Source organism: Podarcis muralis, chromosome 1 (assembly GCF_964188315.1).
Source record: "Podarcis muralis chromosome 1, rPodMur119.hap1.1, whole genome shotgun sequence".
Classification (NCBI taxonomy): Eukaryota; Metazoa; Chordata; class Lepidosauria; order Squamata; family Lacertidae; genus Podarcis; species Podarcis muralis.
The window spans coordinates 101,907,187-101,925,448 of record NC_135655.1 but is presented as its reverse complement, the minus strand read 5'-3'; the positions used below and the strand labels follow the sequence as shown (position 1 = coordinate 101,925,448).

Genomic DNA, 18,262 nt, shown 5'->3' with positions numbered 1-18,262 from the left:
CTCAAGTGCAAAGGGATGCAGAATTACAGGCCAGCAATGGGTTGCCAGAGATGGCTGGTGTCTGAGCAAACTGCACAAAGAAATTCAGGACGATTCCACAACAAGCAGCACTTCCTGCAGGCTGACCATTTTAAAAAAAACAAGTTTTAAAATCCTGCCACTCTTTGTGAGTTGGGCACATGCTCTGCAAGGTGAAATAAGTAGCAGGTGAGAAACCTTCGGGAAAGGAATGGTCTATGCTTGTAGAAAACAAGGACCGAACAGCCTTGCACTACCACCCACTGGCAGGAATGGGCTGCCGCAGCTGAAAACACACTTGGAAAGGTGTGCGGAAGATGCCATAGTATCTGCCATAGTGGGATGTTTTTTGTCTATTGTTTGTTTGTTTCCGGTTGGTTTTAATGTATCTATTGGGGGTGGGTATTGTTTTTATTTGTAAGGCATTTTGGCAAGATAAAGCAACAAGTTTAATAAATAATAATAAATAATAGTATCCTGGGTGCTTAAAGATCTTTTGCTGCGACACAACCTGAAGGCGCTTCCAAGCAGGCATTTATTGTAGCCTAGGTTCCCACGCATACAAGATGTGTATACACCTGTGTTTGTGTGTTGCAGTGTTCACAGGACGTCCTTGCCATTAAAACGCCACCCCATTTTTTTTAACCATTTAATGCGGATGTATCCCTCTTTTTGCAAGGAGATAAGTGAAACAAAAATTGTGCATGTCCCGTTTGCAATAATATCTCAGCTACCCATTTGCAAACCATGTGGAAACACCCTAACACTGTCAGCCCCTCTGGGAGGGAAAAGAAGAAAGAAAAGAAAATAATTTCTGATACGGAAAGCAAACCACTGGGCTGAGAAGCTGCTCCGGAGGCTACCCAGTTACTCCACTCGGGTTGCGCCTCTTTTGCACCCCGCGCGCCTTAAACAAAACTGCACCAACCAACCGGGGCGGGCAAAGCCTCTCTGCTGACTCCGCCCACTCTCCGCATCGACGCGGAAGCACTCGACTAGGCAAGCCCTTTCGAGGATTCGACAATCTCTCTCTCTCCCTCCTTGTCAGCCGGCTGCTCCGTCATTAGAGACGTCGGCTCGATTGCTCCGGCCTGCCCGCAAGCCGGCTAAGCAGGAAAAAAAAGGGGGGAGGAGTCGCGCGTCGAGCGTCTCGTTTTCTCTCCCCGCCGACACCTTTTCCCTCTTTCTTTCCCCCCCTCCCACCACCCTTTGGAAGCGACGGAGGCGAGGATCGATTGCTTTGGCCCGGGGGTTGCCATTTTACAGGAACAAACAGAACGTGAAAAGAAAAAGAGGTAACGAGCCCGGTCAGCCGCGTCTCCCTCCCTCCAGCTGCCCCCCCCCGCCAAATGGAACTTCCCGACACCCCCCCCCCCGCTTAAGCTTTGGGCCAGAGGCGTCCTCAGGCCCCGCTCCCACCTTCGCCCCCCCCACCGCCTCCCCTTCAGATAAGCGCTGTCCCTACGCACACGGCTCCTCAATGCGGACTAGCCGCTTCAGTTCCCAGTCTCAAACCATCCCGTCGCCCTTGGACCCCAGACGGGGGTTGGGGAGCAGGTGTAGGGCTGGATTTAGGTTTGATGGGGCCCTAAGCTACTGAAGGTAATGGGGCCCTTCATATGTCCAGCTATAATTTGTCAACAACAAATTGTCGCTGTTTTTTGTGTTGAATATATGCTATATGGTAATCTATGGACCTAATAGGTCCATACACAACGCAAAAGACTTGCTGTATGTAGGTTTTATTTTACATACGCTTCAGGTTACAGACGCTTCAGGTTACAGACTCCGCTAACCCAGAAATTGTACCTTGGGTTAAGAACTTTGCTTCAGGATGAGAACACAAATCGTGCTCCGGTGGCAGTGGGAGGCCCCATTAGCTAAAGGGTGCTTCAGGTTAAGAACAGTTTCAGGTTAAGAACAGACCTCTGGAACGAATTAAGTATGTAACCAGAGGTACCACTGTATTTGTTTTTTTATCTTAAAAAAAGGTAAATGGACCCCTGAACGTTAGGTCCAGTTGCGAATGACTCTGGGGTTGCGGCACTCATCTCGCTTTACTGGCCGAGGGAGCTGGCGTTTGTCCACAGACAGCTTCCGGGTCATGTGGCCAGCATGACTAAGCCGCTTCTGGCGAACCAGAGCAGCGCACGGAAATGCCGTTTACCTTCCCGCCGGAGCGGTACCTATTTATCTACTTGCACTTTGAGGTGCTTTCGAACTTCTAGGCTCACAGGAGCAGGGACTGAGCAACGGGAGCTCTTACATTTTGGAAATGTACATCCAGGTTTTTTCCTTTAATTTTTTTGGGGCCCCAAAGAGAGCGGGGCCCTAAGCTATAGCATGTTTAGCTTATACAGTACATAAATCCAGCACTGATGCAGGTGGGATCCTCACTGGCCAGCAGTGAACAGCCGCCCAGTGGCAGGACCGGGGAGCCTCCCGTATTTGCGCAGCAGCTACTGCAAGTCCAAGGTCCCTTGTTGCTTTTGTTGTTAGAAAGAGTTGCGTCTCTTCCAGTGTTTCTCCGATGAAAATAGGGATGTCCTTCTCCATAATAATAATAATAATAATAATAATTTTTATCATTATTATTCTGTGAACTGCTCTGAGACCTCCAGGTATAGGGCGGTATATAAATTCAACTAATAATTATAAAAAAATATTATTTATATACTCCGCCCTTCAGACTGGATTGCCCCAGTCACCCAGGGCGGCTTCTAACATACATAAAAACAAAATTATTATTATTTATTGAATTTATATACTGCTCTATACCCTGGGGTCTCAGGGCAATTCACAGAATAAAATCAAGCTATAAAACCACAAAATACCTAATAAAAATTGAAACAACAACCCAGTAACACCTCCCCTCCACACAAAAAACCCCAACACATTTTAAAATGGCATAGGATGTAAATCGGATCAACCAAAGGCCTGGTTAACGTTAAACATTAAAAAAAACAAAAACCACCACTTCCCTATATAGGGTGCCTTCAGATGTCTTCTAAATGTTGTATAGGTACTTATCTCTTTGGCTGGGGGGTGTCACTTAACTCCATACCCTCCAACGTTTCTCTGATGAAAATAGGGACATCCTAAGGAAAAGCAGGACATTCCGGGATCAAGTCAGAAACCGGGACAGCTTCTGTAAACTCAGGAAGGTCCCTGGAAAATAGGGTCACTTGGAGGGTCTGGGGCGATCATCATCTAAATAAAATAAAAAAGAAAGCCCCTAATGCATCACTTCGGCCCGAGGTGTGCACTGGCTAAGCATGAGGCAGAAAACAGCACCACATTTTTTTGTGTATGTACTGTATAGGAGATTGGAAAGAAACCTGATTCTGGGGTGGTTAAAGGGAGTGAAGCCAGCAATGGTAATTTTACCTGGCAGTGAGGTGGGGAGAAAATGGGTTATTGGGCAAGGAGGTTTCTGGTTTCTTGTCTCTTCCCATTTGTCATCATGAAGCTGTCCTAGTCCTCTTCAAAATTGTTTTCATGGGCACCAGAATGGTCAGATCTCTTAACAACCTAAAAGAGTTTTTCAGGCATCTGCAGCTTGTGAATTGCCTGCAATGTGTGCCAGTGTTAAAAAGGAAGCGTGAAAGAGAAATAAGTTCCCATCTGTCAAGAGTTTCAAGGAAATTATTCAAAAGTAGTATGCGTTAGCATCTCAGAATCACAAGTTCCTTTTTGTGTTTCAACTTTAGTGTTGAAATTTTAAAAGAATTTAAAATTCACATGGACAGTGTTTAACTAGTGCTCTGGAGGTGACAAAGACAGATCTCCAATTGAACAGGGTGTAAATTTTACAAACAGGTTTCTTTACTTTCTGAGCCTGCTTTTTTTAAGGTTTGCATTACCATTAAAAAAATTCTCTGCACAATGGAAAGGCTAGAGATTTAGATGTTTAACTGAATGTAAATTCCAAAACTGTAGTCATGCAACAATTTATAAGCTATTGACATACACTTTCCCCTCCTGCTGAAGCAAAATAATATCTGCATCCCTTTGTAGTTTTGTGGTAAAGTGAAAAAAAAAACATTGTTCTGGTTTGTTTTGCACAGGTTCTAACAGCTGGTTCAGGCAGTTCTCGGAAGTGTTTGGGCATGGATCCTTAACAAGTTGCAGCTCAGGCCCAACGTGTCTGACCAGCCACTCTGGTGTGTATGTCTCTGTTTTAGGAAAAATCTTTAGACGAAGATACCCATGCAAATGGCCACTGTAAGTAATATTGCTGTTTTCAGTGTTTGTTAAGAATGCCATACAAATGTCTCTAAGTGTGTTCCTGTTTCTATTCTTGTTCCTTAGCTTATGTGACATGACATATGAATAGTGCTTTATGAAGTTTCTTGATGTATAAACCTGTGAAGTCAAAAATGGAAACACTTAGACTGGTGTATATATTTTAGTATGATGTAAATCATGATGCACTACTGAACTGTACTAGATAGGTAAAAAAAAAAAGATGTGTGGCTTCCTAATATGGAATGTTTTAGGAAGTAATTTGCATCACTACTGAAATACCTAGAACACTGGATTATTCATTGGCAAACTGAATTTTCCAGTGTCCTATAAATACCTAAAACATTGGGTTTGGTACACACAAGAATTTGGAGGGTGTGGGCCTGTAAAGATGTGGGATTGGATCCTATGGGCTTCTTGTGTGCATGGAAGGTGTTTTGACCAGTTTCTCCCTTCAGCCCAGCATCTGCTGCTGCTTTGGGAGGTGTCTGGGAAGGCAAATCCTGTTCCTCTTGAGGAACACTCCCCACAGTTCTTAGGCATCAGCCTATAAATTATAAAGGCCGTAATTGTAGAAACTAGTGCAACCCAATCCTTTGTGGGTGTACTCGGAAGTCAGTCCTACCGCGTTCATTCCCAAAGTGTATGTAGGCTTGTGGACTAAGAGTTAAGTTGGTTACATCTTATTTATTTCTGTTAGATTTAACAACAAATTATTTATCACATATGAAACGCCGACAGTTTTCTACAGGTTGTTCAGGGATTAAAAGATAAGACAGTTCATGCAGGCCTACAGTCTAAAATAAATGAAACAAAAAGGAAAAGGAACATATGCAGGAGTGTAGCCAGTGTGATCTTAAATCAGTTATACAGATTTCCTTATTGTAGACTTCTGTTGGCTCAGATAGCTTACAGATATAATGAGAGAGGCAGAGCATATGCATTTTGAATAATAATGACAGCATTAATACATTTTTCAAAGCTCATATTCTGGGTTCAAAACTTAGGCTTTGATACAATAGCACATTTAAGCCTGAACATTTACAACTGTATGAAATGTTGCACCATTCAAAGTTGAATTGGAATTACTATTTTTCATCATATAAACTGATATGCCTATAAAAACCATGAATGGACCTTCCTTAAGGGCTTCAGAGGTCCTTTTCTGTTTGTGGAAATAGGGTGAGATAGAATCTCTACCATGCACAAAACTGAAATGTTTTATTGGCTAAACATCTTTCCAAATATACTTCTTAAGGACACTTAAAATGCACACCTCTGTGTACTTTAGTGTGCTCCATAACACTAGAGAACAGAATGGTGTGCTTGTTGTTATTGTTGCTTGTTACCCAAAGGTGTTCAGAAAACTTACAACACATTTAAAACAGAAACGTAAGTATACCAGAACGAAACAACTCCCATAACAGCCACATGAAGCTTTGGCAGTATACTAGTGATATGCAGTGTCCCTGCAGAAGAAATATCCATTGGGTCAATACAAATCATTATATTTGTGCATCCTTGAGATTGTTTTGCCCTTTTCTATTACTGCCTTCCTTCTTTTGATTTGGTTTGTCTAGTTATGATCCTTTTCTAACTTGCCCCTTTTTCTGTGCTGCCACTGGACCAACTGCTTTCAAAACATGGGATTCTTGACAGTGGCCACTAATGCAGTGCAAAGAGCTGCAAATGAGCCAAAATCCAAGAAAGGCTCAGTGTTGAAAAAAACATATGCATAGTGTGATTTCAGATTGCATTACTTCATGTTGTGTCTACGCTACCATAGCTGCAACTATTGTCCTTATATTAGCATTGTGCAAGTTGCATCCAGTGCAAAGAAGAGGGTTGCTTTTTGCTAGGATGTGGGATTAGGTATTGTAACAGTCTAGTATTGAGTCACTGGGGCCAGTGGGTCACAGAAACATACGTTGCTGTGGGCAGTACGCCATAGGTAACATAAAACTGCTCTATTTATTACATTATTTTAGGAAAGGATGCATGTATCATAAGAATTGTAAAACTTAGTGTAAAGATTGTGTACCTCCAAATTAAAAAAATACCCATTTTTGAAGCTAACCTGTAAAAAACAACATTTCAAATTTAGAAACCATTGAGTTTTCATTCCCTGTTTAGCACCTTACCTTTTAGATTCCTTTCTAAAGCGTTCTGGATTTTGATGCAATATCTAGCCAGGCTTTTTATTTAAAAAACAAAACAAATGCCAACCCACATTGGCTGCAGATGCATTTCTAAATGGAATGGTGGAGCTGTAAAAAAAAAAAAAAAAAATCCGCTGAAGAAAGTTTCCTTGTGAGCTCTTAATAATCTTGCAATACTTTTCAAAAGGTTAGACCTGGGAGGTTAGGATTGCAAGACAAGCGCTTGAACACTGTGTCGGCCAAATTAATCAGTGGTGCAGTAGTTAATAATGTTGGCAATTGTTGTCGTTAAGCTTCAGAATAAAACTACACCAAGATGGTATCGCACATCTCTGAGCCCTGTTGATTCAGGCTGTTTTCAGATTCAGGAAGAGAAATTGAAGCCATTTTCCCTGCGGTTCGTGTGTTGTAAGATTTCCCCCGGTTTTGTTGTCATGAGAGTTTTGAGCTTAGGCGTGAGCTCACTACAGTTACATGGGTCTGGGATTGAATGCATACAGAATGGCCAAGCAGTATGGTCACCTTACCTTACCCTGAAGTGGCTTGCCAACTTTGCAGTGGGAAATGTGCCGTTTCCTGATAAACCAGAGGAACTAACTTGTCTGCTCTGGTTAACTACCCTGGCCGGAAGAAAGAACCGACTCGCATGTGTTTTTTTCTTTTAATACGCTTTGCTTATCAGATGTTTGAACACATTCCATGTATGTATTGTGGCGCTTTTCTTTTTTCTTTTGCTAGATAAAAAGTGTCATTTACTTAATGCAGCATTTTATCCATGTGGCAAATGGTGTGCAAAAATTCCAGCATGCGGGGTTTTTCATACTAAACTTTTAATTTTTTAGCCACACCCAAAGAAAGCGTAGTACATTGGTAATATAGAAGTTCGGGATGCAAGATTCAGCTAATAAGATTCCTCCACCCCTACAGAATGCATCTCTGCATACTGACTTGTTGTTTTGATGTGCAATATATGCTACATTCAGTTCTCTTTGTGTCCCCTTTAGGTACTTTGTAACAGAGCTAGACTGGTGACGTACCTTCCGGGATTTTATTCTTTGGTTAGAAGGGTTGTAACTCCCAAGGCCTTTTCCACAGCAGGGTCCTCTGGCTCAGACGAGCCTTCCGTTGCTGCTGCACCCCCAGACATATGTAAGGAACATTACAAGAATTTGTTTCACCCGTGTTTACATCTAAAATTATCTGTATTGTCGGGAAAATCATACAGCTGTATCCATCTAATGCGTCTCATCAGCACAAGGCTTTTTGCTTGTCCAGTGGACTTTATCCCCTCCTCCTCCCCTGTGTGCACCCCACACCCTCCCCACATCTGCTCCAGAGCTCTAGAACAGGTTTGGGGGGGAGCTGTGGGGAGTTCTGTTGCACAAGTGGAAATCCTTGCCGCTCAGAGGGTGTGTTAGTTGGATACCACACACAATATGTCTTTCAAATCATCTGTATCTTATGGTTCCTCTGGTCATAACATACTTGGAATTAAGTATCATGAAGTTCAATGGAACTTAGTTTTCCCGTTTTCTGCTCAAACTTGAGTTACTAGCTTACTGAGCAGCATGCAAAAAACATTTGTGTTTTATAACACAGTGCAATTATATGTGTGTGTTTAAACGACTTAATTCTTAACTTTTGGCAGGTCCAAGAACTGTGTGGCCCGATGAGGCTATGGGACCCTTTGGTCCGCAAGACCAACGATTTCAGCTCCCGGGGAACATAGGCTTTGACTGTCACCTGAACGGTGCAGGGATTCAGAAGGCAACACAAGCGCACAAAAAACTGCCTGACATATTAGTGGAGCCCCTGGCAAGCGAAAGGCATGAATTTGTGATGGCTCAGTACGTCAACGAGTTCCAGGTAAGAACTCAGGTGGAAAACATAGCTCCAAAGTAACTGGCCTGCCTAGCAAAAAGGCAGGTACATGGTCTTTCCCTCCTGATTTTGAAATGAGCACCCACCCCTGTGTTACAGGTGGGCTATCATAGTATTTTTGGAGTGGTGCCCTGGAATAGAATTGTCTGGAATAGAATTGTACTTCAGCTGTGCAGAAGCTTGAGGATACTAGAACTGGGTGATATATGGCCCAAAACTGGCTTGAAATCCATATCGTGATATTGGCTTCATAATTTTTGACTTGGCATTATATTGCGAATCATGGTGTGTGCGCGTGTGCTATGCAAAAAAGCACAATGTGGGGGAAAGCGTGAAGCCAGCCAATGCCTCTTCTGCATAGCTTCATCCTTATTTCAGACATTGTCATGTATCAGTATATCTCTCTGTGTTTAGCTGGTGATAGAGCACTGTGTTGAAAACCAGGTATCGCCCAGCCTTAGAGGGTACAACTTTTTGCTAATTTTAAGAATAAGAGCTGGGGCAAATTTAAATATCAAATAACACTGCTGGCGTTACTGTTGTACGTAGCTCTGAACAATTACCTGTTGTTTTTGTTTTCAGAACGGTAATCCTCCTCATAAACAAGAAGTTAGTAATGCCAAGGCCTACTTTGAAACCACTAAGGTAGAATGTGCAATACAAGCGTGTCCAGAGCTGTTGCGCAAAGGTATGGGTGCTGCTGCCCTCATCCTCCTTTTCAAAATTTTCATTATCTCAGTAGACTTTATACCTTGACCCTTTTTCCCCCTTCTTTTTTTTTTGCTGGAACGTCACAGTTTTCTTTTCGGTTGCATAAATTAACCCTCTTTTTGTCTTTATTCTAAAAAAAAAGCAAGCAACAGTGCGCTTTTCCAGATGAGCAAAACCTTTAGCCTGGGAATCTGACAGTTGTCAGATTTACACTGTGTAGTAAATGTGTCTCCATTGTGTGTGCAAGCTGTTGAAGAACACAGTGGCAATTCCCCATACTTACAAATGGGGTTGATGGAGGGTAGCCGGTGACGGAGAGGTGGGGCTGTGCTTCTCATCTTCTTGACTGAGTCACTGCAGCATACCAGAATGGAAAGAGGGAAGGGTGAGATTGGCACAGTGCGATCTGGCACTCTTTCCTGGCACACTGACACCATGCTACATTGTCCCTCCCTCTTTCTGTCCTGGTTTGCTGCAGTGACTCAGCCAGGTGGAGCTCAGGCAAGCAGCTCGATTCCACCATGGCGCCACTGCTGGTGGAGCAAAAGAACTGTAACAATCACCTAAGGCTGCAGTCCTAATCCTGTTTACCTGAATTCAGTAGGACTTGTTCTCAGGTAGGCCTGGCTAAGATTGTGCAGTTAAGTTTCATTGACTTCTTCCTTCCTTCGTAGATTTTGAGTCAATGTTTCCAGAAGGAACCTCCAATAACCTCACAGTCTTAACAGTAACACAGAAGACAATAAATGATATGACTGCATGGAGTGAAGAGGTGGAAAATGAGCGAGAAAATCTGATAGAAAATGTAAGTCTCATCAGCTTTGGGCAGTGAATTATGATACTGTTCTCATTGGAGGTGAGACCATGTGCGTTTGTGTGTTGTATTGGATTCAGTGCTTGATATCATGCTTTAGGAATGTGGAGTCTGCCCTAAGAGTGGATGACCATTATAGGTTGTGACCCAATATTTTGTGACCCAGTGTTAATGAAGCTCTCTTAGAAAGAATTTGGATGTACACGACTAACGCTTGGTCCTTAACACTTAATGCCCATATTGATTTTTCCTTTAAAAAATAAATTAAAAAATTGTCCAGTAGCACCTTAGAGACCAACTAAGTTTGTTCTGGGTATAAGCTTTCGTGTGCACACACACTTCAGATACACATATCTGAAGTGTATCTGTGTATCTGAAGAAGTGTGCATGCACACGGAATCTTATACCTACCCAGAACAAACCTAGTTGGTCTCTAAGGTGCTACTGGACAATTTTTTAATTTTTTAATTTATTTCGCCTGCGTCAGACCAACACGGCTACCTACCTGACTTTAAAAAATAGTAACTTTAAATATATTTTATGCATACGCACTAGCTACATGCTGTAATGTTTTACATTCAGTTTACTAAGTTGAACCTTTTATACCACATCTGTTAATAATTGCAGTAAATAAATCAGACATTTTGTTTGCCCAAGTGATTATATGCAGAATTGCCACTAGGGGTCATCCTTTCTTAAATGTACGTTTTTTGCTTGGCTTTGGAATCAATAGTTGTATCCCGACAAATGTCAGTGTTTTGCTGCTGCTGAATTTTTCCCCATATGTTATTTTCTGAAAAGTTTCTGTACTTTAATAGTGCTTTTAAAATAACCTAAAAATGCCAGTTTCTTTTATTTCAACTTGATTTTTGGGCTAATATATCTGAGACCAGTTTTTAGTTAACACCAGCCACACTGCAGTTCCTTTAACTCCATTTGAGAAAGTTTCACAATGGCAAATGAGCATTTATATGGGTTCTAAAGGTTTTCAAGGGGTTAGGAAGGAGAGTGCAGTGTTCAGTCATCACCATGAAAGCTGCACACAGAATAAAGCTCTCATTTTAGCGTGTCAGTGTCTCTGTGTTAGTCATGGTCTGTTGGGCCTTGGCATTGTAATCTGGTCTAATTATATTTTAATTGTCCTCCTCCTTCCTTGTCCACCTTCCTGTCAATTCCAATATATAGAACACAAGGGTGCTGGGATGGTAGACGTAACCTTCTGGCCTAAAGGTTACTAACAGCAAATTCACAATAGAATGGACTGTTTGTTTGCATTGTAGACAATCTCAGGAGAACTTAACTTAACATGAGAGACTTGGAGTAAAGTAATGAGAGTTAGTGGCAGGCAAATGAAGGTGTTATTGTATTGAAGACTCAAGTTGTCTTAATTAACATCTGTTTGGTGAGTGGCTACTGTGAGATTGTAATTCACCAGGATCAAAAGAGTCCAGTGCATAAACATGTTTAGACTGTTTACTGGGGTTCCGTTGGCTTAATCTGAAATTGAAATGGACAGATACGTAGACCTTTGACTAATTGGAAAAATAGGTCCACACTGAATATAAATCTGTTCTGTTTTAAGATTATTCAGAATCTGAGTAAGCCCTTATGATAAAGGGTCCAGATATCTGGCTTACATGCTTCGAGAAAGAAATGTGTGTATTTATCAATTTCAAATAAATGAGGGGATGCGGCTGTACAACATTGTGTGCCTCGAGAGGTCCGGAGGGTGGCAACCTGAGAACAGGCCTTTTCTGTAGTGGCTCCCCATTTGTGCAATGCTCTCCCCGGGGAGGTTCGCCTGGCTTCTTCACTATATAGTTTTAGGTGTCAAAGTGTTGAACAAATGGAATGCAAACTAGCAAAATCAGTTTCAAGTGATGTTTCCCATACAGGGGCAGCCTACCAAACCACAGTTAGCTTTTCCATTGGATATGTTAAATGTAGTATCTTTGCCGTAGTGCAAAGGATATACGAGTGCATTTGGTGAGAACCTCCACAATTCCTTTTGTTGAAGAGGCACGCTTCTCCTGAATTTTTAAATTAAGAAGTGTCACTTTCTTTGACAATAGAGTCTATTCTGGCAAAAATAAAAGAGCGTTCCATCTGTGTGCACAGTTTCATCCCACACTCTCGTGTAGCTCCTTTTTAGATTCTGTTTCTTTCTAAATTAGCACCATGTATTTAGAGGTTAGCAGGAGTTTTGAGCTTCTGTGCTTTGTGTTTGGACGATCATTTTCTTGGCATAGGTTTTGGGCAGAGTTGCCATTGTGGATTAGAGAACTGCAAAAAGTGCTTTACTGATCAAGATACAGGAAGTTGAGACTAGGAAACAAACCTAAGGCAAAAGGAGCATGCATAAAAGTGGGCAATAGGTGAGGTATGGATTTGTGTAATTTTTTTGTATTTGCAGTTATGGCAACACTGCAACCAGCCCGAGCAATCAGTTATATTTTCCTGCCTGTGCAGAACTATTAATGCTTCACTGACCATCACAAAGAATTTCTTCTAGGTTCCATGTGACCATCATATCTCAATATAGGTTATTAATTTTAATCCTCTTAGTCTCGGTTGACAGAGTTGAATAACAGTACTGTGTTCAATTTCACATTTGTTTGCTGGGGAAATGGAATATACATTAGCCTTAAAAGTGTGCTTAGCATCTTTTATTTCCTCTCTTCTTAGTTTATCAGTGGTGCCAAGGAAATTTGCTATGCTTTGTGTGCCGAAGGCTATTGGGCAGATTTCATTGATCCAACTTCAGGACTGGCAGTAAGTATTTCTACCAAAGCACAGCAAGAAGAGGGAGGCTGAGCACCGTGTGTCTCAGACCCCCCCCCCCAAAAAAAAAAGGAATATGACGACTCCTACTTGAGTTTCTGCTCGTTCCACTTGAAACCATTTTAAAGGCTATCTAAAATTGTTTCTGGAATGTCCGTGACAGTCTTTCTCAATTCTCGGCTATATCATAGAAACCGTTGTCATAGCTGGCACCTTAAGAGGCAGTTAAACAAAATAACGCAAGACTGTTTTTATTTGTTTTAGTTATTACATCTTTTCTCTCCTCCAAGGAGCTCAAAGCAGTGCACATAGTTCTCCCCAGCCCCGAATTTATTCTTACAACAATCTTAGGATAGGCTGAGAGAATTATAGGCTCATGGTCACCCAGTGAGCTTCACGGCTGAGTGGGACTATGAACCTGGGTCACACTACTCCTAGTTTAGCACTGGAATCACTACACCACTCTGTCTCTCACCTCCCCCCCCCCCTTTAACCTAGTTCTTTCAGACCAGGATTGTGGTGTGTCATGGATTGTAGGTATTTGAGACGTTCCTTTGACAATTCTTTCATGCACAAACATATCAGTATTATTTCTGATTGTTAAAAAAAAATTGTCCCACATCAGGGCCCTTAGAAATGTCCTAGATCCAAATTATTTGAAAAGCTAGTCGGTATGGAATAGCAAAGCACCAAGACCTGTTATAGGGATGCGGGTGTCTCTGCGGTCTAAACCACTGAGCCTTGGGCTTGCCGATCAAAAGGTCAGCAGTTCGAATCCCTATGATGGGTTGAGCTCCCATTGCTCGCTCCCAGCTCCTGCCAACCTAGCAGTTCAAAAGCAAGACAAAAAGTGCAAGTAGATAAATAGGTACCGCTCCGGTGGGAAGGTAAACAGTGTTTCCATGCGCTGCTCTGGTTTCGGTGTTCCGTTGTGCCAGAAGCATCTTAGTCATGCTGGCCACATGACCCAGAAAAACTGTCTGCAGAGCGGACAAACACCAGCTCCCTGGCCTGTAAAGCAAGATGAGCGCCGCAACCCCAGAGTCATTCGCAACTGGACTTAACTGTCAGGGGTCCCTTTACCTCTACCTTTAAGACTGTTATATTCTCCTACTAAATGTGTACATAGTTTTTTACCCAACTTTTGTTGGTGAATCTTTACTGTCTTTGCATGGGCACTGCTAGAATCTGCTGTTGCAGTATATAGAATTGCAAGGGAATCCTGCTCACAGCTGTTCCTGTGTGGGCTTGAACCATCAACCTTCCGGTTAGCAGCTAGACACACTAAACCATTGCACCACAGGGACCAGGCTATTGATTCATAAAATCCAAGGAATTAGAAGTGCACTTTCCTGGTAACAGTGTCAATTTGAGGGCTGGATCTGTGGGCTCCAGAATTTCTAGTTGCCATGGGATATAATAAACAGTATAGTTATCCCTCTATAGAAACGTCAATGCAAAACCAGCAGTTGTACATTTTCTGCCATGACATTTGAATGCATTTAAGCTTAGACTTAAAACTAGTTTGATCTATTATGTTGAAATATATTCAGGAATCTTACTATAAACGTACACCGTGTTTTGTTGTGCTTCCTTTGCAGTTTTTTGGCCCTTATACAAACAACACCCTTTTTGAAACTGATGAACGCTACCGCCATTTAGGATTTTATGTGGAGGACCTTGGCTGCTGTAAAGTTATTCGTCATAATCTCTGGGGAACACACGTGGTAGTCGGAAGTATTTTCACTAATGCTTCACCTGACAGCCCAATCATGAAGAAACTGAGTGGCAATTAACCGCATCTACAGGCTTAAGAATTGGCCAATAAACACAGTTGGGACATATCAAGCGATAAATTACACTGATTTCTAGAGAGTAAAAGATCTGTTATTTATTTTAGTCTTTCATCGGATATGTAGTCTCTATACACGATTTATAAGGTAATCCAACATTTTACTTGAGAGATGTGTGTATATATAGCGTATGATATTCTAAAGTATTACTTTTCCAAACTTTCAATAAAGCGAAACATCCACAGTAATCTTACACTGGAACACAAATCCTCAGCACTTTTGTAACATTTCCCATTTTCATTCTGGTGAAGTCAGATTTAATTTACTTGCAATATATTTTATAAATGTCTGTTTGACATAGGTTGCAAATTGATTGGAAAAAGAACAATGTTCATTTCACATCTTCATTTTTTATATTTTTGAAAAGAAACATTTTTGAGGTAGAGATAGTCCACTTGTTCAGTTAGATCCCATTAAAGGAAAATAATATCAGTCATTCTTTTATGCAAGAACCAGTATTGTCTTATTTCTGTTTTTCATGTTTTATTTGGAATATACTTCAAGCAGGAGATTTTGTGGCCTGCTTCATGATTTTCAGAAAGCATAATGGCTTGTACCTCATGCAGCCTGGATATTCCTGTGAGGGAAGAGGTGATTTTTGCCAATTTCCCTGCCTTGCCTGAATCCGCCATGTTTTGAAAATTTGCTGCAGGAGGTTGGGGAACCTTCCAGAACAGCATGCAAAGTGCCCATTAGGGGATGCAGAGGGAAGGAGAAATCGTAGGGGGAAAGCCTCTGCTCACATCTCATCCTGTTTGTGGATCCTCCTGGATCTCACTCAGTTCCATGAATGGAAAGATCTCTTCCATTCATGGAATGCCCGGTCTGGATGCAACCCAATATTCCAAAATATATCCCAACTCAATTTTTACAAGTTGTGATTAGATTTGCTTGAAGCTAGTACACCTAAGTGTGCCTGACTTTCTAACAGGCCTCCTCTCTAAGCTAGCCACAACAATATGAATTAAAGAATGGTAGCCAAAGGAATTAAATCAGTGTAAATCAAAACTGTTTCTGCACTGAAGACCCTTTCTAGATCTCATTTCTGCCAAAAGATAAAGAAAAGAAATCAGTGTCATATTTTCATGGATCTGGTTTGAATGCAAGTATGGGTTGAATTCTTGTCCGCAGAATTTTGTTTCTGTGAATATTGACTGAGACATTGCAGTAGGCTGTTTTATTTCCTTGAATATATGCCATACAAAAATGTGAATGAACTATAGGCCAAGTCATCAGATCCTGTTAAAACATCGCCTGGCATCATGAGTTTCTCTGGTTAGTATTCTTTCTCTGGATACCTACCGTTGTGCCAATGCTGGTAATTAAAGAAAGAAATTGTTTTCCAGGTGGCTTTCATCAAAATCCACAGTTACAGTGGTTCTATTGTAGGACAGTCCTTAGCTAACTACTTGCATGTGCAGAATGACTTCCACTTGCAAAATGACTTCTACTTGCCCAACCTGGCTCTCCTCCCATCTGCTCACCCACTAAATATTTTACTTCATTTGCCTCTTTCTATATTACTATACACGAGGGGGTTTACAAGCTGAAGAAACAACAAAACAGACAGCAAAGATCATGCATGTAATAACAATCTGATACAATACAAAGAAGTCCCCGTATCTTTAAAATAAACAACTTCCATCAGACAAAGCAATATTCAAGAATCCACCAGAATATAATAGTAAACAGTCAAATTAAATACCAGCAAATGATAATTAAACAGTTAACACTTACCATTATAATAAAGAATCACTAAACTATAATCAAGAAAAACAGTGGCAAGTCACAATGCATAAAATGCCACAAACATACAAAACCAAGTAAAAGGATCAAATTGAGAAACAAGGGCACACAACTTATAATCTATCTATCTGTTCCTGAACTCTTTTCACAGCTGCTTCTGCTGTTCTCAAAATCATGGTCTGGGAAAGAGTTCTAGAGCTGGAGGGTGGGGCAAGACAGGTGGGAAAAGCCATTGCCTGATGAGCAGCAGGAAGTCTCCCCTGTGTTCTAGAAGTTCCCTCAACCCTCCAGAGCCAACTTGGAGAAGGCGTTAGGTGCATGCAGGGGAACAAGAGGAGAGGAAAGTCACACTGTGCAAGTGGAACCCCTTCTGCACGTTTGAGGTTAGTTGAATGCCAGCTGTAATTTTTGCTATTTCCCCCTCTGTTTACAGTAGCTATGTGGCCCTGTTCTCTCATTATGTAAAGTCTGGTTTGCGCAAGTAGTAGAATGATATAGCAGAATGAGCTTTTTCTTATCAGCCTGGAATATTTGTTAATTTCATTTTTGTGTCAACAGTTTAGAAGGGGTGGTGTGCACACTGTTGGACATAATACGAAATAGCGCTGCCCTGCCTACAAAATCACATTTTGCCAAAAGGATGATAGAGAGAGGTGCCCTGGGTTCTTCTGATTTGTAATGAATCTAAGAACTTTTTATTTCACCTCTGGCTAGTTGCATAACTGGATAAGTTTGTTTTGAGTTTCCTAACCCGCCTGGTCATACCACCTTTGGAAGGTAGGCTTCCAAAGGAAGGCTGTTTCAGTTTTACAGAGAAACACTCACTTCCATTCACACAACCTTGAGGAGAGGGATTGTTAGCGACTTAAAGATTTATTTGACCCCTGGAAGAGAGTTAATAGAGGCAGCCCTGGATCCAGCTCACCCCTGAACATTTTAAATTGAAAGGTGGTGTTAAAATGTTTTCATGAATTGTACCACATTAAGAGTAAAGGTGAGGAAATTGCCACTTGAATGCTTTCCTGTGTAAAAACAAAACAACTCTGCAACAAATAGAAAACAGTAGTGGGGTGGACTAAACCTGCCTCCCTGATGTGCTTCTTACTTGCGAGTAATTTTATTTCGCGGGCGTGCATTAAGAAATTGTACCGGATGTTATACATTCTTCTGTCACCTCATCCTGCTGCAGGTATAAGCCAGGCCTCAGCTTTCTTAATGATAAGTCCAAACATCCCATTTTGATGGGTGGAGGTTGTGTGAAGAATGAGTTCAGTAAGAATAAAGGCAGCCTGGTCTCTTAAGCTGCCACCTTACTTTGTGGCGCCATATTGAGAAAAGCAGCAGGACATCACTAGCAGAAGCCCACCAATTCTGAAGCAACACTGGCATGAGAAGCAGCATAACCAGCTCAGTTGAGGGTCAATTCCTCTCTCCCCCAAAAAATATGTGACACAAGGGATTTCCCAGAATTTTAAAGACGCAGGACCAGTGGTGGCAGCAGCAGCTGGAACATAACAAGTTGGTGCAAGAGGCAGCAGAGCCTGTGCCCCAGTGTGATTTGGGGCACAAGCAATTTGTTAAGGAGAAAATGCTCAAGTAAAATGTTCATGTTGTTAACTTGCATTTATTTCTCTGCTCGCCTCTTCAGAATGGATTTTTTTCAGGCTGGAGTATTGGACGTTTTAGCAACTGTGAATTTAGGCACAATTGAAAATATGTACACACATTTATTTATTTTTTGAACTGAAATAAATGCTCCAAGGAGCAATGTGTGAAAGTGCTCGTTATTAGTGCTGACACTTTATTTATAATTTATGCAGCAATGGTGCTGGAAGAAAATATGCTAGAAATCTTCTATATGAGCACAGTCTCCTTGTCTCTTAGAGGAAAACATTATGGCTTCAAGGCTGTTCTAATATGAGCTACAGCTGAGCAGTGTGCTCTCTGTGTTAAGGTGATAAACACACAGGCCGCCAAGATCTTTGTGCTGAATGCAAGAGAAGTGACTGGAAATAAGTTAATTTCACTGTGGTTTTCCGAAACAGGGTGGGGGA

At 41.6% G+C, this 18,262-nt stretch overlaps 1 protein-coding gene across 1 annotated transcript; it reads left to right on the top strand.

The window, feature by feature from the left end:
* Positions 1 to 1,160: 1,160 nt before the first annotated feature.
* On the top strand, positions 1,161 to 17,988 carry MMADHC (metabolism of cobalamin associated D). Its single transcript, XM_028745724.2, has 8 exons — positions 1,161 to 1,313; positions 4,086 to 4,242; positions 7,427 to 7,571; positions 8,071 to 8,288; positions 8,886 to 8,991; positions 9,689 to 9,819; positions 12,514 to 12,600; positions 14,211 to 17,988. Exons 2-8 carry the CDS (start codon positions 4,228 to 4,230, stop codon positions 14,403 to 14,405), a joined length of 897 nt encoding a protein of 298 aa, XP_028601557.1. The 5' UTR covers positions 1,161 to 1,313; positions 4,086 to 4,227; the 3' UTR covers positions 14,406 to 17,988.
* Positions 17,989 to 18,262: the final 274 nt, after the last annotated feature.

Coding starts and splice junctions, on each gene's coding strand:
- MMADHC (XM_028745724.2), top strand. Junction 7,572..8,070: donor TGCTGCACCCCCAGACATAT/GTAAGGAACATT, acceptor AACTTTTGGCAG/GTCCAAGAACTGTGTGGCCC. Junction 8,289..8,885: donor AGTACGTCAACGAGTTCCAG/GTAAGAACTCAG, acceptor TTTTGTTTTCAG/AACGGTAATCCTCCTCATAA.